Source organism: Numida meleagris, chromosome 5, assembly GCF_002078875.1.
Source record: "Numida meleagris isolate 19003 breed g44 Domestic line chromosome 5, NumMel1.0, whole genome shotgun sequence".
NCBI classification, from domain to species: domain Eukaryota; kingdom Metazoa; phylum Chordata; class Aves; order Galliformes; family Numididae; genus Numida; species Numida meleagris.
This window is the reverse complement of record NC_034413.1, coordinates 49,566,375-49,582,904: the sequence shown is the minus strand read 5'-3', so window position 1 is coordinate 49,582,904 and position 16,530 is coordinate 49,566,375. Positions and strand designations below refer to the sequence as shown.

Below are 16,530 nucleotides of genomic sequence, written 5' to 3'. Positions count from 1 at the left end.
TCATTTCATCACCTACAAAAACAATAGGTCATGTTCTTCCTTATGAGTCCAAAAAAGGTCCAAAGCTTTTTCCTTTTTTCTGGCTTAAGGTGCTGAAACTAAAAAAACTGCCCATATAGGTAAGCATAAAAATGTTAGTGGTCTTAGCTCTCCCGATGCAGTGGTCATCAAAATGTTGGTCACAGTCACTGAAGTTGCCACTGCTCATGTCCTCATTGACAGAGAGGACAAAATATGGGTTTACCTATCATCTTTTACTTGCCAACTATTTTTAATCATGAACTAGCCAAAGCTGAAGACCATCAACAGGTCAGAAACACAAGTACAGACTACCATACACTTGTAAAATGGCAACAAATATTTATTATGCCTCCCATGGCTGAAGCACCAAGAAACAAAATACCTGCATCTCTAACCCTGTTTCCTAATGTGTCCACCCACCAGAATTTACCATTTTCTGATGACAAATGAGAACATCCAAAATATTCTTCTGCAGAATGTCTCCCAGAAGATTAAATGCTGCTTCCTCAAAAGTCTGTCATTGTTCCCAGCAGGCTGGGAATCTGTAGCAAATTTTAAATCTTTAAGTGGTCAAAAATTTTTGTTTCAACATCAAACAAAGAAAAACACCACCACCACAAACAGTGGCAGAAAAGTTTTTTTTCCAAGCCTCCTCCACACACAAAATATAGTAGTCATTAGTCAGACCTGGACAAAAGACAAGCTCAAATATTTAATGACCCTTACACCTACACATTATTAGAATGGGCTATTCTTAGTTTTCAGATTAGTGTAAATCACTAGCCTCCATACATGAAAAGCACTAAAATCCTAGCAATGGAGATGTTGGTGCTCGATACAATGACCCACCCCACTGTAGTTTCCCCAGCTTTGTGAAGAAAGATTTGTTAGACACTACACTACAGATGATATTTCAACTGAAGATTCAGAGAGAAATCATGAAAAAATCTCAAATTCACCATATCATTTCTTTAAAAATAAAGGCCTCTCCAAAAAGCAAATGGCATGTGAACTCAGCATTACTCTCGCTTCCTTGAAGCCTTCTACCCCAACTCATGCATGTCATCAGTAACCACGAGTAATGTAACATATCTATGCAGGTACATGCTGTCGAAGTCTTCACGTACAAGTCTTTGCTTGCTTACTTTTATAAAGATTAATCTAAATTATTTACACATGAATTGAATATCACAAATCCAGCATGCCAAAATTTTGGTATTTCTGGAGTTTTACAAGAGTTTGAATCGCTGCCAATGTAACTCTTTCTACTGCACTGTGTCACTAGCACAATTGTCTCAGTACTCCAAAACAAGAAACTGACATCAGGAAACAACAGATACCACCAAGAGCTTTTCCTCCCACGTTCCCTGCTTGCTGCCTTAGTAAAGTTCACTATCTGCTGGAAATGCGTTTTTGGAAATAAAATGTAATTAAAACAGTCTGCTTACCAAACAACTATGCATAGCTGGAATGAAAAAGAACAAAAGATGATTTGATACTAGTCCAATATACGAGAACTGCTCAAAAAGTACTGCCTCATATTTTATTACATTGGCCAATGACATCAGAGGTGGACGTTGCTGGTATGGCAGTAGAGGTTGAACCTTCCCGCCAGTATCCCATTACATGTTGTTGCAGTGACAGATGGCAGCAAAGGGGCAGTCTGTCAAAGTGGCGTCTGACATGGAAGTGCATATGAAGCAAAAGTGTGTCACTGAATTCCTCCTTGCAGAAAAAAAGGCACTCACTAACACTTGCTGAATGTTTACAGAGATCAAACAACAGATGTGAGCACACTGAGGCAGTGGGTGGTGCGTTTCAGCAGTGGTGACAGCAACATAAAAGACAAGCCATGTACTGGACAGCTATATAGATTTTTATGAGCATGGCATGCAGGCTCTTTTTCATCGCTGGTGAAAATGCATAGCTAATTGTGGTGCCTATGTTAAAAAATAGCGTCTTGTATCTGTGAATTTGCTCTATCCAATAGCGTTATTGTGCTCTTTGTTTCTAATGTAGTTTCCACAGAAAAAATAGGAGGCATTACTTTTGGAGTGACTTACTTACATTTTGTTACTCACCCTGCTTCTGTCATATTCCTTCCTTGAAGCTGCGAATAGCTGGGCATTGGATATGGCAATGCCACAGAATGGGAGGTACATCTGCATCACCTAGTGCCAAAAGAAACGCCCAGTCATTAAAAACAACTGCAGTCAGACAATCATGTTAGTTACGAAGAGACATAAACTTAAGTGGCATCTCTCAGGAAAGCCTCAGACCACTCACTCTTCAGTAGAAAACTATATACGAACAAAATCATCGCAGACAAGGCACAGAAAACAGGTGGAACAAAGATCAAACTGGAAGGAAAGAAAAATGCATTCGAGTTCATAGGTCCCTCTATGGCTTGACTGGAAAACTGCAATTTTTGAGTCTAGAAACTGTCTTCTGAAGGCCATATTAAAATATGTAGACACTGCAGCTTCTCCAGCAAAAGTAATTTTCTTATTTTTCTAGACTGCTTTTGTTCTAATACCTAAAGTAAAAACTGAGAACAGCAATCTTGAGTCATTCCTGCTGATTTTTAGAGAACACAGATTTTGCAGAATACCAGCAGAGTGGAACACAGCACATCCATCCCAAAACTCTTAGTCATAGAGCTGATTGCCTACTCAGTGGGGGGAAGGAGGTTCAAGATATGCTCAAGAAAATTCCAGAGAAGAGAGATGAAAGGCGAATTAAGTTGAAATGAATGAAAAAAAAAAAATTGCAAGGTTTAGGTCTGCAAGAAAATTCATATTTATTTAAGCCTCTGAGAGGACCAGGTTGGGCCTTAATGCATGACCATACATTAAGACTGAACAGGAGAGATTGGGAAATATTTTGAGATGCAAGTTGACCATATTTTAGTCTGGCTTTGTATGACATGAATAAACTATTCTACTCAAATGCCTGAATACCTGTAGGACTGGCACTTTTCACAAGTATGTCGATGCACTGAAGTCTAATATTATTAACATTTTTAAGCCACATACAGATAACAAGCCTATAGCAGTCAGTGCAGAGCAGTTCAAAGCGTAGGAAGTAGATTTTATAGGTGCTGAATGGCCTTAACATTTGCCAAGCCAATGGGAGTTGGAGCACTCTGTGCTTACAGTAAGCCCCTCTGTGTACCTGAAGTGATGTGAAAGAAGAAGAGATCATTGGGTGGTTAGCAGAATATATGGAAAGGCAGACTTAAGCCTTCAGTAGACCTTGATGCCTTTGGACAAAATGGTTGATGAGACAAGCACTGAAACGGTATCATTGACAAGGGAAGGCATATCATTTTGATTTTTAAAACAATTATTGCTTCTGTAGCACCATCATCTTCTTCACATGTTAGATGTACGACCTCCTCCTTTTTGGTTATCAGATACATAAATAAATGAAATTTGTAAGCGCAAGATCCTTTCCAATTAGAAAATAATAATGTTACAGCAGCTATCCTCTCTTCTCACCAGTCTCTGTCAAGTGAGAGATTCACTGCAATCTGTACTCTCCTGTGAGAAATTTTGGCATTGAAAAATTGGCATGTGTCTTTGAAGCTTCATTTAATTAGGAAGTTATTGCTAACTCAGGGAAGCAGACTATTTAGACTTATTATTTACTTCCAAAATGAAGTAAAAACCTATCTGTATTTTCTTGTAATAATACTAAACACCATAGCCAAGTAAAAGACGTCCAAGGAAAAGATATAGAGCAGAAAAATTTTAACAGAGAAAAATCTGCCTTAATTAACACATATCATAGTGGGACTCAATACGTTCTTTTATTTAATAAAAATAAGTAAAAGTTAGTACTAATTGCCCACACACTGAAACTTCTTATCACAAATATAATGTGATGTCATGGTGATAGAAAGCATATGAGAAGTTTCAGCAAGATGAAAATACAATACTGATAAACACCACTTTCCAGAATTCGAATTCCAATTTCTATACAGAAAGCAACATCCATGAAATGCTGGTTCATGAAATGTCAAGAGTTGGGAAAGCTGCTGGCTTACGTCATCCTTTTCATCACTCAAACTAAGTGTGTAAGGTTTAGTGCAACTAAAACTGACACCAAGTACCAAGCTCTTAAATACAATCAGTAGAAGAAAATAATAAATGTTGACAACTATGAAGAAAAAATGTATTAAAAAATAAAATCAACTGTCAGATAGAAAGGAACCACTCTGTAATAACAAGGAAAGCAACTATCATTGTTTGTTACTAGAGATCATGTGTCAAAGCAAAAGCCTACTGTCGTTCCTCTTTTCTACTTTCTGAATTGTAAGGGCAACTGCTATCTAAAGAATCTTTGGCAAATTGTAATGCCATTCCAAATAAAGACATTTCTAATTGTAACTGCATTTTAAATAAGTTTTTTTGTTTTTATCCAAAATTACAGAATGGAGAAGAAAGCAGTTATCACATTTTGACGTTAAGTACTCAAGACTGCTTTCTCATTTATTTTGCAATGTTTTAAGAGAAAGGAAGTCTTCACAAGCATTTCCAACCTACTGATGTTACAGCTGTTGACAATCCAAACAAGTTAAGTAACAATACCGGACTCTTCTCTGCCTGAGCCACAGACTGTAATGAGCTGTTGTTATGCTAGATTCCCCTTGAGAATTTTCCCTCTGAAGGGAACGCACAGAAAGAACTGAGGAAATACAAAGGGCAGAGGAAATGGCGCATAACACCCTTTCTTCCTCCTTTGAAGTTGCAGGTATGCAATTAGAGACCTTTTGGTGCTCCAACACATTGCATTACAGAATGGCAGTGCACTGTAATTCTATTTCCATTCCTGCTGATTATTACTATGGCTCCTTAAATAGAAACATTTTTCTTATAACATAAAAAGCACAGTCCATATGCTTTGGTAATGTAGTATCGATTTTTTATAACAGCAAGTGAATTAGGTAGAAGCCTAAATTGTTTAGAAAAGAGAGATTATAGCTGGTCATAGATACACTGTTACAGAGCACATCACAGCAGTGGACACAGATAACACACATGGTCACTTGAATTTGCCTCCGAGAGATGATCTTGTCAAGAAGGAGCTGTTTTCTTTTTCCCTGTGTGCTATTCTTCCTGTAGCACTGGGCAGGCCAGGCCACACAAGCTCTGCACAGGTTTTATTTGTTTTATTATACAGTACAAATTGTTTTATTATACAGTAAAGCCTACATGATGCTGGGACTTGTAAAGGTATCACTGACACCCAGACTAAAGCTGGAGTATGCTGCATGTTTCAATTACACTAATGCACAAAACGTGTATGAGATTTGTGGAAAAACAGTTCATATACACTTCTGAAAGACATAAAATTATTTCCCCTTGCCTACAGGAGATTAAAAAAAATATTTTGGAAGGAAAATGTAGTATACCTGAAAGGAAATTTCCTTCCATATTTAATTTGAACTAACGAGAGGAAAAGAGCCTGCAGATTTATTAAACAAAGCAAATTGCTAAGAAAACAAATAGGCAGAATATGAAAACATCAGGAATATAGCTTCACCAGATATATCTTGTTCATTTATTCTGGTAAATAAGATTAGCTGTAATGACTCATCGCAGTACCTTGCAGCATATTAACAAACAAATCAGTAAATTTATAATAGTATATTTTATTAAAATAATGTTCAGTCTGAATAATAAGCTAATCTAATGAACCTACTGAGATGCTGGAAGAGACAGCTATTTGTTCTGGTGCCAAATAGAAGGCATTCAGATAACTGCAGATTAACAACATTATATTGTGAATTACTTGGGCATAGAGGGGCCAGGTAACCTGATACATTTTTTCATACTTAACAGTCCAGCAAGCACAGAACCCTCAGCAACTACAGCTGCCTCAAGTTCACAATGGCACACAAAAGCTAAGAAGTTGTGTTCATTCACAAAATGTTCAATATTTTACCAGGGCAAGAGACCCTCCGCAGAAAGAAGGTAAAGCAATAGGCATTAATTCAATATCTTATCCTCTTCATTTCTAAATTTTATTAGTTTGTTATGGGATATCTTATATCAGGAGTACAAAAACACAAACAGCAAGGGAACAAACAGGATAAGCACTGGAAGCTGCAATATTCTATTATGCAACCAGTAACATTTTTAGCCAAGGTCCAAAGATGATGCACCTTTTCTGGAAAAACAAGATGCTGAGATCGAGCGGCTGCCCTGACCATTGTTACTTTTTCCTTCCTGCAGAAAGATACATTCCCATGGCTTTAGTATCTCCACACACCTCCAGGATTTTTCAACTGTTATGCCCAAAGTTAGACCTTTAAATTGGCAAATAACTATTGAAGCAATAGCTAGATATTTGGAATTACAAAGCATTGCAAAATTCCACTGTATTAACATCCAGGACAAGGCGGCTGCAAATAAGTGTGTACTTGTTTCATTGTTTTTTTTTTTTACGACATCAGTTCTGAAATGCAGATGAAGCATACAAGTTCTCTCTCAGAATTTCAGAATACCGTCTTCCACATGGTTCCTCTGTTCATAATGACAATTTTATAGACCAAAAGTTCTATATCTGGCTTCACAATTGTCAGTGTTGGGACAGCTATCCTAATGCCTTGAGATGTAGCACTCACTAGCCTTTCATCTGGCTTTTCACTGATGCCAAGATATAGATAGAATACAAGTTAATAAGATATTTAGCAATGTTTCTCTTAACTGTTAAAACAAGGAGTTTCTCTGGTGATCTGGTCTTGAGTGTCATAGTAACTTCATACATGATATAAACCTTATTACCATGAGAAACTGGCAGGACCAGACCGAGCTCCTTCTGACAATGTCAGAGCTCAGAGCGACACCAACTTATCCCTCATCAAACAGCCTGGAGAATATAGTGCCTTACTGAACCAACAAATCCTCTTTCTGCTGCCCAAGAAAATCTCTCTGGTAGCTCCTACTTTCAAAGTTAGAAGTAAGGCTATTTTCCATAACTGGGTGTCTTACGGGTAATCAAGTTTTGAAATTTTCTGTTCATGAACAGGTACAAAAAGCCTTTGGTTCCCTAACATTGGTATTCTACTCTCTCAAAGAGTAAAAGCACTACATCAATCACAATCCAGTATGAAATTTAATTTGCAGATCTCATTGTATCTTTTTATTTTTAATGATAGAGTAATGACAGAGACAACAAAGCTGCACACATGCAGACCTGCAATGCAGAAAGTTATTTGCTGATCATGAAAAACAGCCAATGCTGCAATGGTAGCACACTGCAGAGGTAAAAATGCTAGCTTCATGCTGCTGGCTGGAAAGCAGCCCTGAATTCAGCTTCAGTGAAATGCAAGAACATTTACCTTGCCTCCCCCACAGGCTGTTTTGCCAGCACTAAGCATTCTCAGAGAGCACCCAGTGCCATAACTCTTTGATGGATACAATCTAACTCAGGAATATCAACATACTCCAAGTGTCCCCCTATCTGTGGTCACAAAAGATAGCAATTTGGGTATCTGATGGAGATAAGAAGCCTCTCAGTAATGCTAGAGTACTCAATCTGGTACAAACTACAGGTTAAACTCTCAGTGAACACTTGTATGGTTTAACTATCATCTTCAGGGGTTGAAGAAGGCACTTCTTTTTATACAGCTAATTTGGTGAGGCTGAGGGGGAAGCAAGGAAATACAGGCTTCCTAGAAAAATATCCCTGATAAGTAAATATTTTTACATTAAAGTTGGAAATGTTTTATGAGTATACTTAAAAACAAGCCAGGGAAGCCAGCTGCCCCTTGAAACATTTCCTGAAGTGTTAAAAATAGGTTCAGTAAATGAAATATTTTATGGAATTCTGAAAATGTGAAACTAAAATCGATTGCAAAATGGTTAAGCACAGGTGCTCAGTCAAACTCCATTGCCTTCTGCCAGCTGTGCAGCGTCTGGCTACTCATGCCTCTGATAAAAACCTGATCAACACCTAGGTTTTTAGTTCCCAGAAATGGTTTTCAAAATTATTTTTCCATTCCAAACATGGACCAAACCTTTGCTTGGTAGAGACATACCATGAATTATAGGCATACAAACTCAGCTTAGCTCATAAGCTCATGCTCACATCTGTTAACCTACAGAGGCTCCTGAATCAATTTTCTATTGCCCCTAGCTCTTCCCCCCCCCCCCCCCCCTTTTTAAATTTTTATTTGCATGGCTATTTATGCAGTGCCATAAGAATGCCCTAATGCTCACAAACAGATGGCACCATCTCTGTCCTGTAAAGCTGACCATCAATATGTGGAATTGGTGGCAGTAAACAGCCTGAAAAGGAGCACAGGAGCATTTCTTCAGCACTATCTCTGTGCTTGGCTGCCTCATATAATTACTGGCACACATTCAAACTAGATAACTGCGTCACCAGACAGATTACAACACACGTTGCCTGCGGGAACAGACTTATTGCAGTTTTAAAACCTGACTTCTATGTAGGTCACCGTCCTCCTGAGCCACGGCACCGGGAGACGACTGCACACAGAGCCAAGAGGCTAGGGAGGGCATGAGCGCAGCGCAGATGGGTTCAGCCTCAGTCCTGACCCTTTCCAGCCCTCCTCAGAGCCCTCCACAGTTTCTGCAGCACAAAATCCATCGCCTCTCTCTTATGTTAGGCACCTCAGATGTTTAAACTGAGGAAACAAATGAACACATCTAATTCGATTTAGCGTAAGACCCTTGTAAGATTGTTTATACAGTCAGAACTACACACATCTACTAATCCTGTTTTGTTTTTCTGGCAGATATTTTTAGGTTTCTTGACCCAGCCATTCTGCAGCTAAACATTATTCATACCTTCCATCACCAGCAGGAGATGAATCTCAAAAAATCTAAACAAGCCATACTGAATTATTCTGTTATACACACAAAAACATTGTCAGGGTCTATTCAAACTATTCTTAGAAATATATAAGACATATTTAAACATTTTAACATCGCATTGAATTTAGTAGCTATGAAATGGAAAAAAACCAATAAATTTTATTGTAAATTTCCACAGAATATCTCACCTAAAATGCCGTTGCTCTAGATAAACTGATACATGAAAGCATTTCTGCTAGACTAGGATGCCACCCAAAATTCAAACATATGTAAAATGGCTTCTATTCTAGGATCAAATCTTGTGATCTCATATTCTCAGAGACCATTCTATTTTCATCAGAAATTTTTCCTTATTTGACACATACTACATCAGCAATGCCCAGTAATAATCTCTGTCCCAGCAAACATTTTAAAGCTACCCTTCAGTTATTCAGTATGTGATGTTAAGACATGATTTCCAGCAGGAAAACCAGGGACAAGAGGAGGATAAAAGTTAGACAAGAAAGAATAGTGGTTGTATTAAAGTTAAATGTGCAGAAAATGAGGAAGTACAGGAGTGGCAGTCAAAGACAAAAAAGCATGGCCACAAGGAGCATTGCAGTCACAGCATAAGCACCTGTAAGCCTCATGCCTGGCAAAGAGTACTCAGTCCTGGGGTTTGTCAAAGGCACATCAAGCTTGAAAGCATGGAAAAAAGTCACCCTGCAAGCAGCCCGAACGAGAGCCGCAAAGCTAACATAATACCATCAAACCAGTGAACCTATATGCTTCTGTATTATGAGAAACTTGAAAGCCACGGAGTCTCCTCACTACAAGGGCCTTGGAGGACTCCCAGATCTGGATGGTGGTGGTATGCACCATGTCTATGTGACCACATACAGTCAGAATTTCACTAAATCAACACAACAATTGTTTCTAGTGTTTCCATCCATTGTTTTTTAAAGGTGCTAGGGCACCATCCTTTGTAGCGAAGCCTTATAAGAGAAATGCCAGGCAGCATTTATTAGTTCATCTGAAATAACGTGAATGAGCAGCATCATGGGACAGACAAAAATGTCCTCAGAACCACAGTACCAACTCAGCAATTAACTTTCTGTCCTTCAAAGACTCAATGTCAGTCATCTTTGACGCACTCAAATTATACCATCATCTTAATAAAAGTTGACATGGTTCACAGAGAACCTTTTACCTCTGTAATGTTTTCCAGAGAGACAAGAGGGGTTGTTAGTGCCTGGCTGCTCTCTGCTTTTGGAAGATGAGCCACCAGAGACCGGTCCCCAGGCATGGGAGCCCACAGCCATTGTGTAAGAGCACTGGCAGGCAGTTCTGCAGTGCCTTAAATCTCAGTATGTCAAAGCACTTCGGCAGACAGGCAGTGAAGTTTTACAGCAGCAATATCATGTCATAATTTTTTTCTGGAGACAGGAAAGCTGAGCCAAAGAAAGATTTACTGATTTATCTATGGAGATGAAGAAGGTCACAAAGAAAGACTTTGTAAAAATTAGGGAAAAGCTCCTGGCTCCCACAGTGCCTGAATCACTGGACCCCACCTGCTCAAAGACATAGTTATAAAAGCTTTATAAATGTCACTGGATAAGACTAAAATGTTGGTACTGCGGAATAAGAGCAGTGAAGACTGACACTATCACTGATGAAAAAAGAGCTCCAGATCAGAACTTTAAATCTGTATAGAAGAACTAACAGACATCAGTTTAAAGTTGATTTTTCCCTTAACACAATTGCAGATTTCTGTTTTGCCTTGGCAGACTGCTTCACGTGTCTGATCTCTGGCAGATAACTATCCATAATAACTTATAACAATAATTAAATGGAATTGAAAAAAAGAGTAAATTCTACATACACTCATTGAGAATGTAATTTTCAGGTTCTACTTACAAGTCAGTTACCAACTCCAAACTCTCATAAAAAATGAGAACTAGATATACTTGTACGCTACTTGATACAGTCTTAAAGCATTGGAGTGTACAAAGTCATTTCCACAAATTGTTGGCTTTCATCAAGACTGAATAAAGATGCCTTCTTTCACCTTTCTTACAAATTGAATTGTCTTTTGTGTCAGAGTGTAGGCATGCATTCCTGTGAGTTCTGAGCAAAACATAACTTCTTGTTGCATAAATACTGTTTGCACTTTAACCAAATAACTCAGCTCTTATATGTATAACAGCACTCACTGACATCATAGTGATATTACTATGTTTCTATTCTTCTCTCTCTTCCTTCAAAGGAGTCTTGTGATTTTGGAGAAAAAGTTACACAAACAGTAACTTTTCTTCATACTGGACTTAACAGAGATAATGTTTCTGGTAGAGCTGACTGCAGAGGCCTGATCCTTTGCCACACTGAGTTCCTCCTTTAGAGAAGCAGGCATTCTCGGCAGAAGTCCTCCCTCCTGGCTGAACTCCCTAATGGAGTACAAAAGCCTGAGACTAATACAAAAACCGACCAGATATCCTGGGTTAAATTTTAGCAGGTAGGAATTAAATTTAGCAACCCTGACTGCCCATTGTTTAGAGCATTACTCCAAAGGGAACGGAAAGGGTTGCTTCTGTTTTCACAGAAGAACATCAGAAGCAAGTTTTCTTATGCAAATGAGACAGATACTTGGTAACAGATGAAAAGACAACAAAAGACTCAACACTAACTACATTTCCTTATGTATCCCTTTACATTACTCCTTGCCAAACAAAGCATTTCTATTATTTTACAGGCTACAGAAGCTTTACACCCAGACGGAAAAAGATGAAGTGGAAATAGTAGAAAGGTCAACATAATAGCATAAATGACCATTACTTTTACCACACCATCTCTCTTCCCACTGAGATGCTTCTGTGTTTATTCACCTTGTTGAACTTTCATGATACATAGAAGCATGACTACTAAAAAAAAAAAAAAAATCACATCGTATTTTTGACATTTTATGTTATTTAGTTAAGTTTCTCCTGAACACTGGGAAATTCGCCAGCGGTATTCTACATTTGACTTTTTTCAGTTTATGTGTATTCAGTGAGTAATCATTGCTACTGAATGTCATGGGACTTTAAAATGGTGACGCTTGCCTGCTCTCCATGTACTTATTTGGAGAACGCTGTTCCTGTTCTTATTTCCATTTCTTAAGATGAAAAATAATTTTAAGAAATATAGTGCATTTTCAGTCTATTTTTTAATTTTTTTTTAAGAAATGCAATGTTTTTGCATTCTGTCATAAAGTGAAAGTATTTAAACTATCACACTAGAAGAACTGATTATGCAATTGGACAAACTTGGCAATACTGTTATCTCAATTTGACCATGCTAATTCAATAATCTGAATTAGTTCACATTAAGGTATTTTCAGACCAAATTAAAAACTTTTTGACACTTAAAATATGTAGTGTAATTTTCACCTACCATACTATGGGTGTTAACATTTCACATGAAGTGGTGGAATAAAGCCTACAAACCTCTGTCTCCAAAAAGCAGCTCACAAACCCTCATGTTGAGCTTGTACAGAAAAAGAGAAGTGTATGCTCATAACATTTCTTTAGAACAGCTTCCATCCAAAGTGACAGAAAGTTTGCTAGAAGGAATGTATCTATAAAATCTAGACAGTATAATTCTTCGTAGTCTAAGGTTAGTAAATACTCAGAGGCAGATGAAAACTAATATACTACCAAGGCAGTGGAATAATTTCTTAAACTACAAGGAAAAAAAAAATTCAAGTGAAGGGGGCTTTTAAAAGACCATCATAAAGTATTTTTAAAATAAAACTACTTAAATGTGTTGAGCAATTGTATTATATTATGTCCTTTTCTTCATTACGAGCACAGTTTAAAGGAACAGCAGAAAAGGATACAAACCAAATAGTGCTCTCATCTGTATCACTGTGAGCCTGCAGTAATACCTCTGACATTTTAACTTGGGTTTGTGTGGTTATAATTTACAGAATTTTGTCTTCTTTAAAGGTGTAGAAAGGTAGTTGATGCCTGAAGGATATTTTCATCAGCTCAGGCAGTATCAATTTCACAGAAAGCAGACTGACATTAAAATATATTTCACCCTTTCCAGACAGATGCCAGTCGGAAGAAGCTGAGCATAAATATTAACAGAATTTGTGTGAAGCCATGTAATCTGTTAGACAGCCTGATCATTTTGACATTTTCCGCTTTCTCTACCTGCATCTATCAGAATGCCCAAACCTCACACTTTGCTTTTTTGCCCATGCACAAGAATGTCTAACAGAAACAGGAAAGGAAGAAATCATCTCTGCACAGAACCCCAAATGCTAATCATAATTTCAATGACAACAACCAAGACAAATACATGCAATATTTTGGTAAGATTTAGAGACACAATTGTAGAAGCAAGTGATCTAAACTTGTCTGGTTTTTTTTTTGTTTTTTTTTGTTTTTTTTTTTTGTTTTGTTTTTTGTTTTTTTTTTAAGTATATCTCTACTTCAGTGCAAAAATAAGAAAAGAACACAGGGAAAAAAAGGATTATTGAGCAAATGGTAAAATGCGCAACTTAGGGATATAAACAGTGATTGAATTTGCAATATTGAAAACATACCCATTTCAGAATAAAAGCTTGTTTTTATGTGAAAAATAATACACTTCTGTATTTAATCCTAGCTTAAAACAAACCAAATGAAAACACCAACTTGAAGCCTTTTTGAATTCAATTGCCCAGAAATCCTCATTAGAAATGGGTTGCCAGACCAGTTAGAGTTAAGTCAGATGTATTCCTGAATTAAACATCTGTTTTCCTTTCTCTGATGACATCTAGAATTCTCTTTAGTAAAAGTACCTTATCATAAGTGCTTTTCTGGAATTTACCAGTTTCTTCCTTATAGACTCCATTAACTTCTCAGTCAGGGAGGTCAATACCATTAACTGATTCCACTATCAGGTCATGAACTTTTTAAAACAAAACAAAGTAATAGTTTGAGTAATTCACTAATTCTTTAGAACTTACAAATGCAAGTTCTAAAACACTGCTTTACAGATTGCAGCTTAGACATCTGTTGGACTCTTCTTCAAAAAGGCTCCAAAACACACTTATTATTTGAGTCTTTTTATACGTTTTTTTCTGGGTTCTCCACTGAGTCTTTATTCCAATGAAAGAGCATTGCTCCATCTGAGCTCTTTCAAGATTTCTGATGACTGCTGCAACATGGCTATCAAAAACACGTCTAAAAATCAGCTGATGTCAGAATTTGCGATAGAAACCAAAAATGACTTTATTTTTCATTATGCTTAAAAGAAATAATTGTGTATTTCATAGACTAGCCTGGGGTTCCTTTTTTTTTAGTTAAAATACTTACTCTTATATTGCAAATCCAAAGAAACTATAGCAACAATACTGATACTACAACCTGAATGTCTGATGGTATGAGTAAAATTCGTAAGGAAAACTAATAACTACCTTGCCAAACTATATAAGCTTGCACTGTAAATGTCTTCCTGCCACTAATTCAAAAGGTTGTTTTTTTTTTCTGTTACCAGGCACTGATAACACTAAGAAGTCCAAAGTCTTTGTTACTGAAAAAAGGTGATGAAGAATGCCATCTCTCCCCCTCTCCCCCCCAAAAAAAATAAAAATAATCAAGAATAGATATTCTGAGGGAGAAGGGATGTTCATCTATTCAGTTGAAATTGTGGCAATTAACTAAGACAGTAATTTACTGCCTTCCAGAACTACCTTTTGAGCACTGCTGACTGACAGAGCACGAAGAAAAGCATTGTATTGCGTATTACTGCACATTTGAGTTTTAGTACTGGGTAGGCTGTAGCAGACTGACTTGAAAAATTCGATTTTTGTCTATGCTGCAGACTTCAAGGTGCTGATGAAAGTGTGTGGGCTGGTTTGGATGTGAGCCATGCTTATTCCACACATCATTGTGTCTCCTGCACTAATGACTCACACCTGCAAATGCTGCTATCTGATTTCTAGGCAAAGATATTTATAAACTGGGACTGTGGGACCAAGTTCTGGTGGTATAACTGTACAGATCACAATGTACCTAAAGCACCTGTCTGTGAAGCATAGAGGATTTGGGGATTCCTTTGGAATATCATGAAAACTGGGTTTCCTCCTCTGATTAAAAAAACACACTACAACATTATTTTGCAGACCACTACATAGTTGATGTGATAAAGCACTACTTTTCACTTGGCTGCACAAGAAACACGATCACTGATCCATGAGGTCCACTGGACACAGAAAAACATCCCACTATCTCCTCTCACGGTAAGTACAGGAATTATTTGCCATAGAGGCTATTCATACCTAGAGACTTGTCTGTTACAGGCTACTGCAGGCAAAAGGCTACTTAATTCAAGCAAAAACACCATTTCCCCAAGCTTATGATTACAGTCTTGCCTGAAGCATCTCACTCTCTAGTCCAGAGAAATGTTCAAAGCCAATGCTCATAGATTCCTCCTTGTTAGGGTTGCAGAAGCATAGGCTTTTGGTAGCCTTCACATAGCCTTTTCTCCTTCCTCTGCAACTGGCCTTGAGTGGTTTTACTACATTTTCAGATGATGCCATTTGTCTTCTCTCCTTTGGTGTAATTGGTGAAGGGCACAGAAAAAAAGAAAAACAAAACTCCGCCACATTGGAGAACAACAGCCTAAATGACCTCTCTGTGAGACCAGCATTATGAACCACACAGGGAGCAACAACCTCAGAGAAATAAAGCAGTCATTTGCTACAGTGTAAATTTTGAAAGATGTTAGTCTTACACCTAAGTACACAGCATCTTGCACCATAATGTTGAAAACCACACGGTGTTTTGAATCTCAGATGAAGGCGACTGTGTATCAAATAAAGCTCTGTTTAAATGGAGGGATGGGAGGGGAAAACCTTTGTATACAAAATTGGGTGTATAAGCAAGACTGTAAGAGTTATTTATACAGATACATTTTGCTTCCAGCAACACAAAGGTTCTACCGAACAAGATTACGTATACTTCATTGTGTGCCTCAGAGGAAAAACAATAAGGTATCAATATTAATATAGCTGTTGAACTGCAGACCAGAGGGCATTTGATTTAAGGTAGCTGAACTGTGTTCAGAAATCATTATGCCACTGCCATCTTTGGTGTGAAATTACTGATGTTAAGGGCTTACTTCTGCCTACATTACAAACTATTCCATCCAGGGACTAATTATTTTAAACATTTACAGGGCATCCAACAAAATAAGGCCTCTCTTCCAGTTGCAGCCTCTATGTAGTCAGGGTAAGGCAGAATGCACCCTGATACTCCCCAGTAAAACACTTCACAAACTGAAGAAGGATATCTGGTCTTTAAACTGCAATAATAGAAGAATAAAAGTCTGTCCTGCCACTGCACAGACTGTTCTCCCCTCTCAGATACCTTATTAAAATGGCAGAAAGACTATTGTTCTTTGATTTGATTAGGATTTGCGTAGGACTGCCTTTCTTCTTCTTGTCTGTATAATTTTGGACTGCAAAAGCTGTCATTAAACAAGCAAGGAAGATTAACCAAGGAGAGCTTGAATGATAAGGGATGCACCCTGTGTTGTACACATGTTTCATATGGCTGTGTGGAACTGCAACAGAGGTGCAGAGAAAAATCCAAATTCAGCTCACTGCACATTTGCCCAACTTCACTCTCCTGAGTTTATTCCTTTTCCTTAT

General features: G+C 37.7%; 1 protein-coding gene across 1 annotated transcript in view; it reads right to left on the bottom strand.

The window, feature by feature from the left end:
• PDE11A (phosphodiesterase 11A) overlaps positions 1–16,530 on the bottom strand; it is a 129,528-nt gene that overhangs the window by 72,535 nt on the left and 40,463 nt on the right. Inside the window, exon 3 of the mRNA XM_021399741.1 lies at positions 2,103–2,192. Within this exon, the coding sequence (XP_021255416.1) occupies positions 2,103–2,192 (90 nt within the window). The remainder of the gene's footprint in view (positions 1–2,102; positions 2,193–16,530) is intronic.